Raw genomic sequence first — 16,128 nt, 5'->3', positions numbered from 1 at the left:
AGTTGTCATTGTTGTTTAGCAGGACCAGGCCAGGTTTGAACCTGCCAACTCCACCCTAACCACTGAGCATGGGCACCAAGCCATCAGGCTGGTCTTGAACCCCTGAGCTCAAGACATTCTCCTGCCTCTTCCTCCTAGGGTGCTAGGATTATAGGCACAAACCATGGTACCTAAGCCAATTGATTCTTCTTCTTTTTTTTTTTTTTTTGAGACACAGTCTCACTTTATCGCCCTTGGTAGAGTGCTGTGGCATCACAGCTCACAGCTCACAGCAACCTCCAACTCCTGGGCTTAGGCGATTCTCTTGCCTCAGCCTCCCGAGTAGCTGGGACTACAGGTGCCTGCCACAACGCCCAGCTCTTTTTTGTTGCAGTTTGGCTTGGACTGGGTTCTAACCCACCACCCTTGGTATAAGGGGCCGGTGCCCTACCCACTGAGCCACAGGAGCTGCCCTATTTGATTATTCTTTCAATAAATTTTTTTAAGCAAACACAAACACTCCCCCCTCAAGGCGATGTTATGAAGATCAATGAGGTATGGAAGGTGAAGGCTCCTTGGAAAGTAACACCTAGGACAGAGGATAGAACACTGATCTTTATGACTTTGGCCTCAGGGGCCCTGCTCCAGGGGGAAGGGAGACACTATACCCTGTCATTGTCTACCCTCCATTCGTCTGTTCTGGGTCTTCCCCAAGAAACTTCCCATCTGCTATTTGCTAGTTGAAAATGACACCAAGTCCTCTCCTGCTCAGAGCCTGTTTCTTCATCTGTGAAATGTGTGTATGTGTGAGAATTCTCTAAGGTTTCTTCCAGTCCTTCTCTGGGGCATCCAACCCCTTTATTTTTCAGAAGAAACTGAGATTAGAGGGGAAACTGAAAACCAGCCAGAGGCTGGCTGGGACAAAGAGGTGCCAAAGGTTTGCATGACAGGGCCCAGAGGGGTTTTACCCACCCTTATTACCTTTAAGGCTCATCCCCGGGCTGTAGTGGAAAAGGTAGGGTGGCTGGAAACAGCTCAGATTTCTCCAACTTCAATGGAAAGAGGAGGAGATGGCTGGGCCCATTTGGGTCTGCCCTCACCCCTGCCTATAGCTTGTCACCTGACCTCACCCCAGTCACCTAGCTCACTGGGGGTTGGGACATCTGAGATGGGTTCAAGGAGTGAGTAACTAGGTAGAGACCTGGATGTGAGTGTCCATGTCCTAGGGACACCAGTACCACTGACCACTGTATTTTGAACTGGGAAAGATGTAGGCAGAAAGGGTGGGGGTCTGTGGGGCAGTGCTGGTGGCAGTCCATGGAGAGGCAGGCAGAAACATCTGATGTATGGAACAGAAAGCAGCCAAGGCCCAACATGGGAAAAACAGTCCCCAGAACCCCATCTTCTGACTCCTAGTCCAATGGGCCTTCCAAAGGCGTTAATACATGATAAGTTCCAAGGAAGCTGTCCAGGCCGAGTCCAGGTCAGGAGCTTTTGACTCTGTGAGGGAGGGCAGGCAAGAGGCAATGACTGCTGAGTGCACAGTGTGGTCCTGGACTGGGAATAGACAGTCTTGGCCACAGACCCCAAAGCAAGGAGCACCACTGTGAGAGGAGCAGCTTCCACTGGGATGGAGGGTAACCCTAGGGGCTAGCACAGAATGGCTAATTGAGCCCAGCATTTGGAGTCCAGTATTTCAGGAGGACTGGCCATAGAGAGAAGGGAATTCAAGGGACCTCAGATCCTTCTTATTCAAGGCCACAAGACTGCCCTGGCCTCTGTACGAAGGAGCCTCCTATAGATCCCAGCCCTAACCTGTGTATGGCTGAGCGTGCTGTGCCTTGGAAGCAGCTGAGACCCTGCGTAGTCCCTGAGAGAGCTGCCTGCCAGTGTGTTTGTTCAGCTTGAGTTTGGAGTTCAGAGGCTGTAGACTCCCTCCCAAGGGCAGACTGGTGGCTCTGGAGGCAGCCACTGAGGTCAAATAGCACCTTAAATCCTAGCACACTGGGCCAGTCTTAGGGTTGTCCCTGCGATACGGATCCCTAAGAATCAGTACAATCCAACACAATCTTTTCTTACCTTTGATTATTTCTTAAAATAATCTTGTATTAGTACTAAATTCCAAACCAAGCAAACCCATGAATTGGTTTCTCATTGCTGCCATTGGCATGGATTTAAAAGCAGGACAGCTCTGAAAGCAAGTATTAAAGAACTATAACACCCAGCTACAAATTAAGCATCCTCCCACTTGATTTTTTTTTCTTTTTTTGGATACAGAGTCTCTCTCACCCTGGGTAGTCTAGCTCACAACAACCTGAAACTTTGGGCTCAAGTGATCCTCTTGGCTCATCCTCCAAAGTAGCTGGGACTACAGGGGCCCATCACAATGCCCTGCTAATTTTTTCTATTTTTAGTAGAGGCTCTTACTCAGGCTGGTCTCTAACTCCTGAGCTCAAGCCATCTACCCACCTCGGCCTCCCATAGTGCTTTAATTATAGTGTGAGCCACCGTGCCCAGCCTCCACTTGATCTTTTTTTTTTTTTTTTCCAGATTAATTTTGGTTTAATGGCACCTTCCCCACTTTAAAATAAAAAGCTTACAGTGCCCCGACCATTCAAAACCACAGAAGCTCAGATACAGGGCTATCAAAGATGGTATGATCTTAAACCAAAAACTAGCACACCAAGCAACTCCATGTGGGCTGAATGCTGTATGTGGTCTGTGGTTCTGCAGAATTTATGGGTCCCAGGAAATCACAGGTGGGTGCCGGAGTGAAGAGCCAAATTCAACTTCCAAGCTCCTAGCTGGGGGTCCAGAGGAGGGCAGGGACAATCCCCTGCCCTCTCCATTGCTATTGTTGCTCAAGTCCAGCAGTCTTGGTGGTCACCAGCTCAGTGGAGCCCAGCTCTGTGGCTGGCACGGGTACGCTGTGGCCAGGTGGGGTGGTGCCTGGGTCTTCTTCCATGGGCGGAGGCCAGACAGGAGCTGTGGCATCAATGGTTCCTGGGGACAGGATGATGACATTGTCCAGGGGCTCTGGGGTCGGGGACAGGATGATGACATTGTCCAGGGGCTCTGGAGTTGGGGATGAGAAGAGGGAAGGTCAGTATTGGGCCATAGCCTTCCCCCACTCCCTATTCTGGAAGACTCCCTAGAGAGGGTAGTGCATTGGAATGGAGCCCTGCTGTGGGAGGGAGCAGGGATACCTGGCAGGGGGATGGAGTCGGGTGCAGCCTGGCCAGCCCTCGGGGATCTACTCTGGGACCAAGCTCCCTCAGACTCCCAGAGTGCAGGACAGACTCCTCCCGGTTCTGTCTTTCGTCTGCCTGGGAAGTAGGAGGGCACTGTGGGCAGTGTTGTGTCCCTCGCTTTGGCTAGAGGCTTCTCCCTGCTCAGTCCCAGGGCAAACTCTCTCCTGATCTCTATCTACATACATCCCCCAGGAGACCCCCCCCCATAAGGGCCGTATCTCCCCCAGACGGCCCCACCCCAAGGCCGTGTGACCCTGCGGTGTCCCTTGGCTCCCTAGACGGAACTCACCGTTCTGGCCTCCATCTGGAGCCTCCGGGGAGGCGGCCCCTCGAAGCCGCCGGTACCTCCAGCTCACCAGGCCCACCAGGGCCAGCGCCAGCGCCAGCGCCAGGCCCAGCAGCGCGGGAGCGCCGAGGAGCAGCCCGGACAGGGACAACGCCGCCTCGGGGCCGCCCGCGCCCACCGACTCCTGCGGCTGCAGCGCCGTCCCGGGGCCCACGCTGCTCGAGCCCGCTGCGGGCGGGGGTGACTGGGAGAGAGGGCGGGAGGCCGCGGGGAGGGACACGCGGGCACGGGGCCAGGCGGAGGGAGGCGAGGCTGAGCGGGGAAGGACAGCGGGTGGGTGGACCGAGGGGTGGGAGGTGGAGAGAGAGGCGGAGGCGCGGTCAGGGCCACGCAGCGATCGCGTGCCCGTCCGGGTCCTGCCCAAAAGGCCCCCATCACCCCGCCGCCCCGTGGCTCCTGGGCAGGACCGACTCCGCCCGGGGCTTCTATGGTGTAGGGGCCCATAGCAGCACCCGGACCTCCCCCCGCCGAGGGCTGCCCGAGGCCACTCGTCAGAGCTGGTGGCTCTTACCAGGTCTGGCCTCAGGCGTGCGGAAAAGCTCGCAGGCCACACAGAGGCGGAGCAGTGGGTCGAAGCACTGGGCTGGGTAGCAGGGAGTAGGGACCGGCGCGTCCCGGGCCCTCGGCCTCCTGGCCCCTCGCTGCATGGTGCTGATGCCGCCACACTTCGCAGGGGACTGAGCACTGAGTCGGGCTCCCGCTCGGCTGCCCCTGGGGAGGAAACTGGGAGGGGCCCCGCACTCTGCCCTGCCCCGCCTGCGGGGGAGACCGCTGGGGTGGGACCACTCTCCACTCTCAGCCAGGCCCCAGACCTCTTTCTCTTTCTGCCTGTGGTTCCTCCATTTGACCACTCAACCATCGCCCCCAGACGCCAGCTGTGTGGGCCCCAGGCAGGGACAAGGCTGGGGACAGGCCACAGCCACTATAAGCCCCTGCAGTCAGGACATAAGACCTCTGGTGACCTTCCCTGATCAGCCTCAGAGAGGCAGCCCGTGGCTCCAAGTTCTCCTACCACCATCTCCCCCCTCCTCCCCCCAGGCCTACCTGGCTCCCTCCTCTGGGGAATCCTCCTGCTCTTCCCAGTCAGAGCTGGTTTGGGACATCAGACACATCTGAGTGACCACTTTGCAGTAGGCCCAGAGGGTCTGCCCAGAGGGAGTCCCCAGCTCTCAAGGCAGGGATGGTGAGAGGTGTTTGCCAGGTGGAGGGAGGATGGAGACTGAGAGAGCATAACCTTGGAGGCCCAGAGCAGAAGACCAGGGGACACACGGAGTCAAGGCCAGGCGGAGGGAGGCCAGAGGGCTGGGCAGAGGCCTTGACTGGAGCAGCAGGGAACTTGGACTCTGGGCTGGAGGACACTAGGGAGCCAGGGCTTTGAGCAGGGCCAATAAGATCTGTGTGTTACTGAGGAGCCTGTGGCTGGAGTGGAGAGAGGCCCACCCCAACTCCTTTTCTCCAGGACTGTGTGTTCCTGGCCAGCTCACCTCTGTGTCTCACGGAGGCCCCTCCTGTCTGTTTCCCAAGGTTTGGTTCCCCCACCTGAGACATACACACACTCAGGGCTGGGGGAACTCGGAGCACTGAGGAAAAGAGCAACTGTCCAGCGGCTGGGAGGGAGCTTGGGAGCAGAGTGGGTAGAGCTTAGCAGCAGCAAAGGTGGTGGGAAACACTCCAGGAAGAGGGTCGGGCATGGACAAAAGGCTGGAGAGGTGAAGGGATCACATGGAGGTGCTCTGGGGACAAGTATGGCCACCATCTCAGGGGATGTTGGAAGGGAGGAGGAGGCACCCAGGCTGCAGAGGGGTGAGGCCTGCAGTGAGGAGCCCTGGGAGGTTTGAGTAGGGGGGAGATTCCTTCTGAGTTGTACTCACAAGGGTCCTCTGGCTGTAACAGAGGTCGGAGTCTCAATGAGGTGACTGGAGGAGCAAGGTGACTGACCCTATGGTCCAGGCAGGGCATGACACAGCAGCTAGCCATGGACTGAGGGGAGAGAAGCAGGTCCCTCAGGTTTCTGGCTTGAGAGACCCAAGGACTCTCACAGACCCCCAATGGGCCAGCCTACAGTTGTCCTGGCCCCTGCCTCTCCATCCCCTGCCCACGGGTGAGCAACTCCATGGCAGGAAGGTGTAGGCGGTGGGGCAGGTGCAAAGGAGAAGTGGGTCTGGGGTGTGGGTGTGGGTGTATGGTGGGGGGAGCCAGGAGCTTGGAGAGGAGCCATGACAAGGAGGACTCTTCTATGGGACAGCAGGGTGGGGGCAAGGCCAGAGGACTAGGCCACAACCCTGCCTCCCACGCCCATCCTCCTGTCCCTATTAATGCTACTGCTGTAACCTGCTGGGGGCTCCAGGGCCCTCACTATGTACCAGGCACCTCATTTAGCCCTTGTGCCAGACGGCTGGGCAGGCTGCGCTTTGTGGGAACCTGGAAAGAGAGTGGCCCAGTGGGGCCATGTGGGGATAATTTACACAAGCTAAGAAAGGGTCCCCACAGGCCTGCCAGGTCCCCATCTCCCAGCCAGAAGGTGTGAATCACTGGCTATTCTGACTTCTGCAGAGACTAGATGTGGCTATCTTCAGAGTCCCAAGGGAGAGCAGAGAGAGGCATAACACTGAGACAGGGACCTGGTAGGCACTCCCTGGGCCATTGCTTTCGGCACTGCTTTGGGCATTGCTTAGCTATGCGAGAAGTCTCAAAGTTTCAAACTACCCTGACCAAAACAAGGTGAAGGAAGGACGAGTTCCAACCAGTTAGAACCAAGATGGTGGAGAAATTGACCACCTCTTTGGCCTCTTCATGATATATCTCATTACCATAAACGTGTCTAAGAAAACCACCCACTCCCATCATGCACCTGGTGCCATGACACTTCTTGTTTGACCATATTTAGTCAAAAGGTGGGTGTCACCTTGATTCTAGGGGAACACTGCCCCCTTCCAAGAAATAACATGGACATTCCTCCCCTTGTGTAGCCTGTAATTAATCCGCTGCTTGGGTGCGGTGGCTCATGCCTGTACTCTCAACACTCTAGGAGTCTGAGGCGGGTGGATCCCTTGAGTTCAGGAGTTAGAGACCAGCCTGAGCAAGAGTGAGACCCCATACGCTAGGAAAAAAATTAGCCGAGCATCGTGGCAAGTGCCTGTAGTCCCAGCTACTCGTGAGGCTAAGGCCAAAGGATTGTTTAACACCAAGAGACTGAGGTTGCTGTGAGCTGTGATACCACAGGACTCTACCCAGGGCAAAGAGGGAGACTCTGTCTCAAAAAAAAAAAAAAATCTGTTGCTTAAATAGAGGGGCTAAAGGAACCGGGCAGGCAGAACTCACCTTTGTTATGTGTGTGGAGTAAATTTTCTACACTTTCTAGATAGAACTTACTTTTGCTTTAGATTGTCAGGAGCTAAGGACTCACTTGGACTTCAGGTGATTCCCAGAATTGGGAGTCACTGTCAAAGTTCTAGTATGGTGGCTCATGCCTGTAATCCTAGCACTATGGGAGGCCCAGGTAAGCGGATCTCTACGATCAGGAGTTTAAGACCATCCTGACCAAGAGCGAGACCCCATCCCTAAGAAAAAAAAACCACTGTCAGAGTTCCAAGGTCCCTCACCTGGGCCAGAGAGGAGGGCCGGCTGCCTGGAAGGAGAGGAGCAGAATTACTCATTTGACACAAATGTTTATCAGGTGCTTTCTTTGTGCCCACATTGGTCCATGTGTGGGGCGGCAAAGCCAGGAACAGCAAAAGGCCCGTGGGAGTCATGTCGGTGTGTGTGCAGATACCTGACCTCAGACTCATCTTTCTACTTGGGCCTCCTAAACGGGGTAGGGGGTCAGAGGGTGCAGGAGGCCTTGAATCTCTGCGTGATGACCCCACCATTCAATTTCACAACCAGATCAATGTGAGACATGTGAGGCTACTCCTCACTGTATTCTTGTTCCCCCATGGCTCTTAAGTCAAGTTTATTTATTTATTGTTTGAGACAAAGTCTCACTGTCACCCATGCTAGAGTGCCCTGGCATCTCCATAGCTCACAGCAACCTCAAACTCCTGAACTCAAGTAATTCTCCTGTCTCAGTGTCGTGAGTAGCTGGGACTAAAGGCGCCTGCCACAATGCCTGGCTAGTTTTTCTATTTTTGGTAGAGACAGAGTCTCACTCTTGCTCAGGCTGATCTCTCACTTCTGAGATCAAGCGATATACCCACCTCGGCCTCCCAGAGTGCTAGGATTACAGGCAGAGCCACTATGCCAGGCCTATTAAATTTATTCAAGTCTTCTATGTCACTTAAAAAAAACCCAAACTATTACCAGATTTTTGGAAAGGATACAACTCAAGACCAGCTAAATAGAAGAGGTGCTTAGGATGTGGTACGTGGGAAGAGCTCACCATCCTGGCCACCCTCCAGAACCTCCATGAGGGGGTCATATAGATGAACCCATAAGAGAGGTTCATGTTGCTCACCACACAGAAAGCCAATTACTGAGACAAGGACGATTGTCAAGAAGGAAAGGATTTATTGCTGAAGACCCATATGCTGGGAGGGGAAGGCAGAGACCACCTCCAATCTGCCTCCCCAACCAACAGGGTCAGGGCATTTTTCTGGATGTGGAAATGAAAATAATGCCTGAGGAGAGGAAACATTGTTATGTGTTTGGGGTGCACATGTGAGTGAGAGTCATGCTTGTACTTACATCCCATGAACAAAAGATGGCGGCTAAGTCCCTCCCAGAGTGGGGATCTTAGTATCATAATGATGGAGGGGTTAACATTGGTCATTCTTTCAGCTTTGTGTGCAGGTTCACTGGGTCCTTGGGCACAATCTGCAATGGCACATTGCTTGACTTGTCTTTTCCTGATAAACAGGAGGTGTAAGGCTCTGTAGTTATCTCATGGCTGTAAGGAGGTTCTGCAGTTTCTGGGAAACTCAAAACAAAACACATCAGAGGCCAGGTGCCGTGGCTCATGCCTATAATTCCAGCACTCTGGGAGGCCAAGGATGGTGGATAGCTCGAGCTCAGGAGTTTGAGACCAGCCTGAGCCAGAGCAAGACCCCGTTTCTAAAAATAAACGGGGGTTGTGGTGGGCACCTGTAGTCCCAACTACTTGAGAGGCTGAGGCAAGAGGATCACTTGAGCTCAGAAGTTTGAGGTTGCTGTGAGCTATGACACCACAGCACTCTACCAAGGGTGACAAAGTGAGACTCTGTTTCGAAAAGAAAAAAAAAAAAAACAGGAATGCATCAGTTTGATGAAAAGTTGCAAAGTTCTGATCAGCAATTCTTACCGGCCTGGGAACTTGAAATAGAGAACTACAACCACCACCACTATCACCCATGAAAAAAAACCCACAACATTTTTTCTTGCTTATGGAACTGGTTACATGTTCACCAACTTAGAAGCTCTTCTGTGTCACTTTTGACTGAGATATGACAAAGAGAGGAGTTAAGTTTCTAAAATCAATGTCGTTCTTGCAAATTGTCCTTGTTCTTTATATTTTTTTTTTAGAGAGAGAGTCTTGCCCTGTCACCCAGGCTGGGGTGCAGTGGCACAATCATAGCTCATTGCAGGCTTGAACTCCTGAGCTCCAACCATTCTCCTGCCTAAGCCTCCTGAATAGCCAGGACTTTGAGCATGCACTACCACACCAGCTAATCGTTTTCTTTTTTTTTGGAGACAGAGTCTCACTCAGTCACCCTGGGTAGAGTGCTGTGGTATCATCAACCTCAGACTCTTGGGCTCAAGCAATTCTCTTACCTCAGCCTCCCAAGTAGCTGGGACTATAGGTGCCCTCCACAACGCCAGCTAGTTGTTTTTGTTTGTTTGTTTGTTTGTTTGTTTTGGCCGGGCCTGGGCTTGAATCCGCCACCGCCAATAAATGGGGCCGGCGCCCTACTCCTTGAGCCACAGCTAGTGCCGCCCAACGCCCAGCTAGTTTTTCTATGTTTAGTACAGATGGGGTCTTGCTTTGCTCAGGCTGGTCTCAAACTCAGCTCAGGAGATCCACCTGCCTTGGCTCCTAAAATGCTAGGATTACAGGTGTGAGCCTCTGTGCCCAGCCCAACCTTGTTCTTTTAACAGTTTTTACTTTAAATAATTTGATGTCATGGTCTCAGTGTGCTGAGTAGGAAATATAAGACTTTTTGCTGAAAAACTCTTCAGACTGAAACAGCCTCTTAGTTCTCAACTTTTCTTTTTCTTTTTTTTTTTGTAGAGACAGAGTTTCACTTTATTGCCCTGGGTAGAGTGCCGTGGCGTCACACAGCTCACAGCAACCTCCAACTCCTGGGCTTAGGTGATTCTCCTGCCTCAGCCTCCCGAGCAGCTGGGACTACAGGCGCCCGCCACAACGCTGGCTTTTTTTTTTTTGTTGTTGTTGCAGTTTGGATGGGGCTGGGTTTGAACCTGCCACCCTCGGTATATGGGGCCAGCACCCTACTCACTGAGCTACAGGGGCTGCCCAGTTCTCAACTTTTCATTCATTGAATACTTTGTTTAAAAAGATGATTAGGGGCGGTGCCTGTGGCTCAGTGAGTAGGGTGCCGGCCCCATATACTGAGGGTGGCGGGTTCAAACCCAGCCCCATCCAAACTGCAACAAAAAAAACAGCTGGGTGTTGTGGCCAACGCCTGTAGTCCCAGCTACTTGGGAGGCTGAGGCAAGAGAACTGCCTAAGCCCAAGAACTGGAGGTTGCTGTGACCTGTGATGCCATGGCATTCTACCGAGGGCAACAAAGTGAGTCTCTAAAAAAAAAAAAAAAGGGCGGCGCCTGTGGCTCAGTCGGTGGGGCGCCAGCCCCATATACCGAGAGTGGCGGGTTCGGACCCAGCCCCGGCCAAACTGCAACCAGAAAATGGCCGGGCGTTGTGGCGGGCACCTGTAGTCCCAGCTACTCGGGAGGCTGAGGCAAGAGAATCGCTTAAGCTCAGGAGTTGGAGGTTGCTGTGAGCTGTGTGGGGCCATGGCACTCTACCGAGGGCCATAAAGTGAGACTCTGTCTCTACAAAAAAAAAAAAAAAAGATGGGTGGCACCTGTGGCTCAGTGAGTAGGGTGCCGGCCCCATATACTGAGGGTGGCAGGTTCAAACTGCAACAAAAAAAAATAGCCGTGCGTTGTGGTGGGCGCCTGTAGTCTCAGCTACTCGGGAGGCTGAGGCAAGGGAATTGCTGAAGCCCAGGAGTTGGAGGTTGCTGTGAGCTGTGATGCCACAGCACTCTACCCAGGGCAATAAAGTGAGACTCTGTCTCTACAAAAAAAAAGATGATTAGGCTAGGTGTGGTGGCTCACATCTGTAATCCTAGCACTCTGGGAGGCCGAGGAAGGTGGATTGCTTCAAAAGCAAGACCCCGTCTCTACTAAAAATAAAAAACCTGAGGCAAGAGGATTGCTTGAGCCCAAGAGTTGGAGGTTGCTGTGAGCTACTATGATGCCACAGCACTCTGACCAGGGCAACAGCTCCAGACTCTATCTCAAAAAAAAAAAAAAAAAAAAGATGATTAATTCAGGGTCTTCAGGGAGAAGGGAGTTTCCCCTGATCTTTGCTCTCAAATTTTCCCCCAAAAGACCCTCATAATAGCTCTGATGCAGGTCCTATTATGACATTGATTTTTCAGATGAGGAAACAAAGGCTTAGAGGGGCAAAAGGCCCTCTCAGGATGACCCAGCAGGTAGGAGGGGATTTGGATGGGGTCTCTGTCTATCTGATTGTGTAGCCCGGCCTGTGCCTTTCATGCTTTGGGGACAGGGTAGGAGAAGTGAGGATGTTCTGTGCCTAGGGTGTAAGCACAGTGTCATCTGGAGCAGTCCCTGAGGGCAGAGAGGCCAGCTTCCTAGATCTGGACATGAAACGGTCTGAGGCTTAGCATGCACTCTGTACTTCAAACTTAGTTGTTGTTGGTTTTTTTGTTTATTTTGTTTTGTTTAGACAGGGTTTCACTGTTGCCCAGGCTAGAGTGTAGGGGCATTTAGACACTCACAGCAACCTTGAACTCCTGGGCTCAAGTAATCATCCTGCCTCAGCCTCTTGAGCATCTGAGACTACAGGTGCCTGCCACCACGTCTAGCTATTTTTAGTAGAGACAGCATCTCACTCTTGCTCAGGCTGGTCTCAAACCACTGACCTCAAGTGGTGCTCTCACCTCAGCTTCCCAGAGCGCTAGGATCAAAATTACTTTTAGTCATAACTACGCTGAACAGATCCTCATGAAATTACCCTCAGTAATACCCGAACAGATCCTCATGAAAAAAACCCTTCAACCAACATGGAGTTTTATAAGTAAGAAAGGGCATTTCCCTGTCCCCCCTGAAGGATCCTGTTTTCACTTTGAAGACTTTGAGGAGATTGCCTTAGCCCTTCTCATGTATTTTGTGTCTCTGACAAACAAGGACACTCACCAGGGACAGCAGGAAGGATGCAGGGTCAGGCCTCTAGACACTAGGAAAGGGCAGGAGTGGCTGGGGAATCCCTAGCCGCAGAGCTCAGCAGCACAGGCCTGGGAGCCTCCTGTTCCATTTCCCCCACCAAACCCAGGCTAGGCAAGGGCAGGTTATGCTTTTCCAAGAAGCAGTCACAAATCCTCCCCTGTTTTTGAGATGAGTCTCACTTTGTCACCCTTGGTAAACAACTTATAGCAACCTCAAACTCTTGGGCTCAAGCGATTCTCTTGCCTCAGCCTCCTAACTAGCTGGGACTACAGGCACTCACCACAACGCCCAGTTATTTTTTTAGAGACGTGGTTTCACTCTTGCTCAGGCTGGTCTCGAACTCCTGAGCTCAGGCAGTCCACCCACCTCGGCCACCCAGAGTGCTAGGATTACAAGCGTGAGCCACCGCCCCCAGCCTCTTGCATGCATCTTCATGGACCTGCAGTGTGCTGTCCATCATGTCCCCATTTTCCCTACACACACACACACACACACACACACACACTCTCTCTCACACACACTTCATAGAAGTCCTGGGGCAGGCCAAGCCATTCTCTCAACATAGCCCTGGAATGGGGGACATGGGACCTAGACTGAAGTTACAAAGGAGACTGCAGCTCCTCAGCCATAGGGAGTGAAGTTCCCACCTCCTAGAGGCCAGCAGGTGCATGGAGGGAGGCTGTGAGGCCAGGCTGGGGAAGAGGAAGAGGAGCAGGGAGTCCCCCAGGGCTAACTTCCCCCCAGGCCTTATTTGGGAGCACCACACAGGAAGGACAAAAAAGTCCACTGGGCTCTGGATCTCCTGCAGCTGTCCTGTGTTAATCTCTGGTCAGTCATCAAATACTGAGCACCAGCTATGCACCAGGCAGTGTTGTAGGCTCTGGGGAGACAGCAGGGAACCACAGAAACTAATAGGAAATGATAAGGTAGGTGAGGAGGTAAGAAGTGCCAGGGAGAAAAATCCAGAAGGGAAGGGTGCCAAGGACTTAGGGGATGTGATTTTAAACCAGGGGGTCATAGGAGGCCTGGTGAGATGCAGACCTTGAACAGAGGGGAAAGAAGTGAGAGTGACCCCCCAAGGATGTCCTGGGGGTAGGCAGACAAGGCACGGTGACCAGGAAAAAGGCAGGGCATGCCTGGCCCACGCCCCAACCTTGTGCGGGAAGTGGATGGTTACGCTTAGTTCCATGGAAGGGAAGCAAGATGGATGACAGGTAGGTACCCCTTGACCCCTGAGCTCCCCTGTGGGGCCCTCTGTCTGCGGTGGGTGGTAGGTGGGATGGTGGTCAGGTCTCGCCCTCAAGGAGTCTGTGCTCCCTCAAGGGAAGCTGGTCTGTGGCCAAGCTTAATAGAGGACCAGCACCTCTGAGTCAGGCCTTGCAAGGCAGTTTTTCTTTCTTTTTTTTTTTTTTTTAATTTGGCCGGGGCTGGGTTTGAACCCGCCACCTCCAGCATATGGGACTGGCGCCCTACCCGCTGAGCCACAGGCGCCGCCCCGCAAGGCAGTTTTTCTTAAAAAAAAAAAAAAAAAAAAAAATGTTTTTTTCAGAGACAGGGTCTTACTTTGTCACCCAGGCTGGAGTGCAGTGGTATCATCATAACTCATTGCAGCCTCAAAGTCCAGGACTCAAGTGATCTTCCTGCCTTGGCCTCCGGAGTAGCTGGGACTACAGGCACCTGCCACCATGTCCAGTCTTGTAGGGCAGTTTTGTAATCTGACCAGGCAGTCACCAAATGTTAGTTCCCAGGGCCCTCCCGAATGACTTCAGCATTCCCCCTGATGTGAGGGGCCCTGCGGACTGCCCACCTGCTCTCCCTCCTGGAGCTGGCACTCAGTGTCATACTCAAATGAGGCTCAGATATGGAGTGTGCAAGGTCCAAAGTCTCAAGTGTCTGTGAGAAGTGTTTTCACAACTGCATCCTTCTGGCCCCAGTGCAGAGTGGAGAAAAGAGGGCTAAGCCCACAGATATCTTCTGGAAAAGGTTGCTTTGTGCTGGAGCCTGGCCAGCAGGCCTGGCCCAGCACCCCTGGGTGTGTGTGTAGGCCAAGGGGGCCAGGCCTGGCAGGTTTTGTGTTCAAGGACTCCTAGGCTCATAGCCCAGCACAGCTCTGAGCATCTCCAGCCAGCTCTCTGGCCGCCGTCTGGGAAGGATGGACCAGGGCAGGCGTTTCAGTTTCCCTCAGAGCCTCATAAGGACCTCAAGCGTGGAGCAGGCCACGGGGTGCAGAGGGAAGTGGGCTGCCCCTGCTCACACTGCAAGGCAGCCACAGACCCCAAGCTGGTGGGACTCAAAGGCTGGGTCCTTTCCCACTGCACCACTTCCCCTCTGTGGCCAGGCTGCTCCTGCCTCTACTCACCTGGGAGTGCAAGACACAGGACAATCTGTGGAGCCCCTTCCTTGCTAGGAAAGCCCTGCGTCCTTGCAGGGATGGGAGACACCACAGCACGGGCAAAACACTTGAGTCAAGACCGCCTCCTACAGAGTATGTGAACTCACTGGGGTGAACCCAAGGAGGGGCTGAGGGGACCCTGTGACCCTGAGCAAGCCCTGCGCTGAGAGCCTCCTTCCTCTGGGCTCACAGGGCATGGACCCAGAAGCTTCCAGGTACAGCTGAAGGGGTGCTTCCTCCAGGAGCCTCAGGCCACCCCTCACTAAGACCTGTAACCCACAGGTCCTTGCCCCCCAATGCGACCACCGTGTGACCATGGCAACCCTGAGAGATTTTACATTTGCTTAAAACTAAAGTAATGGCTTTTTCACTGGCAACTAGGGAGAAAGGCATTAGTTAGCCTGACCTCCTTCTACAGATGAGGGTCTGAGGCTCCTGGATGCAGTGACCTGCCTGAGGTCATGTCATCGGTGAGCAGCCAGGCCCAGCCTCTCCCATCTCCCTGCACCCCACCACTGTGTCAGGCACCAATTCTGGCCACATGTCAGGCATAGAGACTGGCCTTCCACTACTCCCCTGTCATAGCCTTCTGGACGATGTCACTGGCCTCCAGATTGGGGGGGGGGGAACACATTCCCCAGCCACCCCTCCACAGCCTTCCAGGGACAGCAGGTCTGACAGGGCACTGACTGCCATTTAGTGTAGCTCAGCTCTGCTATGAGCAGGGGCAGGCCAGCCCCCAACCCCAGAGGGGCAGCCTCTCAGTTCTAGGGCCCCTGCCAAGCTCGGCTGGGAGCTGGCAGCAGTGACAGCATCATGTTCCCCTGGTGCTTGGAAGGCTCCCAGATCCTCAGTTGGAGAATGTGATGCTGCTTCTCTTGTTAAATGGTACCAGGTGGCAAAGAAAATGTGGCATAGAGACCAGAGAGAGAGGTGTGCCCCATGCTGGCTGGGAGCAAGGGGTGTGGGGACGGCCTCTCTTTGTCTCCAGCAAAGTGACCTCCCAAGTCCACATTGCTTCCCTCCGACACCATACTCCACTGGCCCCACAAAGACCTACCCTACCACCCACCCACTCTGTGGGGTCCCATCCTTTATAGCCCAGCATGCTGAGGGGGTGGAGATAATGTCTGTCTCTCGGAACCCTGGGCCCTCTGGGAAGGCTGGCCATCTCTGGACCTCAGCTACTGCTCATCCCTTTGGGGACCAAAGCAAACCTCACCTCTCTCTGCCAGCCTTGTCCACTCTGTCCAAATGCCCAAGGGAGTTCCTTACTGCTGGCTAAAGGTCTGCCCATGCCCACATTTGTCCCTATCTCCCTCCTGTGGTGAAGACCTCTGCTCTTCTCCTACCTGCTATCCTGGAGCCCTCCCTGCAGTGCTAACAGCGTCACAGTGTCCCACCCTGCAGCAGGGGCCACTGCTTTAAGAGTCACATTCATAGGCTGCTGCTCTACCAGGTGCAAAGCCCGTCCCCACTCTCTGTGCTCCCAGCTCAGAGCCTGCCCAGCCGGGATGCCCGGACCTTTATTCAGCCACAAGACACACAGAAAAACAACTGGAGGGGAAAAGCAGGAGGCTGGTTCTGCTGTGTGACTGTGACTGTGGACACACCTCTGATGACAATGGTCTCAGTTTCATGAACTGTGAAATGGGGAAACATCAACCTCATAGGTCTGCCAGGAGGTGACAGGAGCTACTGCTGTGTGAGAAGAGCTCTGTGAAGCATGAAGTGCCCTGCAAATGT

The 16,128-nt window shown here is 53.6% G+C and overlaps 1 protein-coding gene across 2 annotated transcripts; it reads right to left on the bottom strand.

Annotated features, from left to right (window-relative positions):
- On the bottom strand, nucleotides 1-5,648 carry TNFRSF13C (TNF receptor superfamily member 13C). Of its 2 annotated transcripts, none has more exons than XM_053584815.1 (3): nucleotides 4,088-5,648; nucleotides 3,520-3,828; nucleotides 1-2,982 (listed from the first exon to the last, which is right to left on the bottom strand). In XM_053584815.1, the coding sequence occupies exons 1-3, from the start codon at nucleotides 4,221-4,223 to the stop codon at nucleotides 2,831-2,833; spliced, it is 597 nt and encodes a 198-aa protein (XP_053440790.1). In that variant the 5' UTR covers nucleotides 4,224-5,648; the 3' UTR covers nucleotides 1-2,830. The 2 variants fall into 2 exon arrangements, with proteins under 2 accessions (XP_053440790.1, XP_053440789.1); XM_053584814.1 differs by having other exon boundaries at nucleotides 4-3,054; nucleotides 4,088-5,642.
- Nucleotides 5,649-16,128: the final 10,480 nt, after the last annotated feature.

Source organism: Nycticebus coucang, chromosome 3, assembly GCF_027406575.1.
Source record: "Nycticebus coucang isolate mNycCou1 chromosome 3, mNycCou1.pri, whole genome shotgun sequence".
NCBI classification, from domain to species: Eukaryota; Metazoa; Chordata; class Mammalia; order Primates; family Lorisidae; genus Nycticebus; species Nycticebus coucang.
The sequence above is the reverse complement of the archived record's forward strand: the minus strand, read 5'-3'. Positions and strand labels throughout refer to the sequence as shown.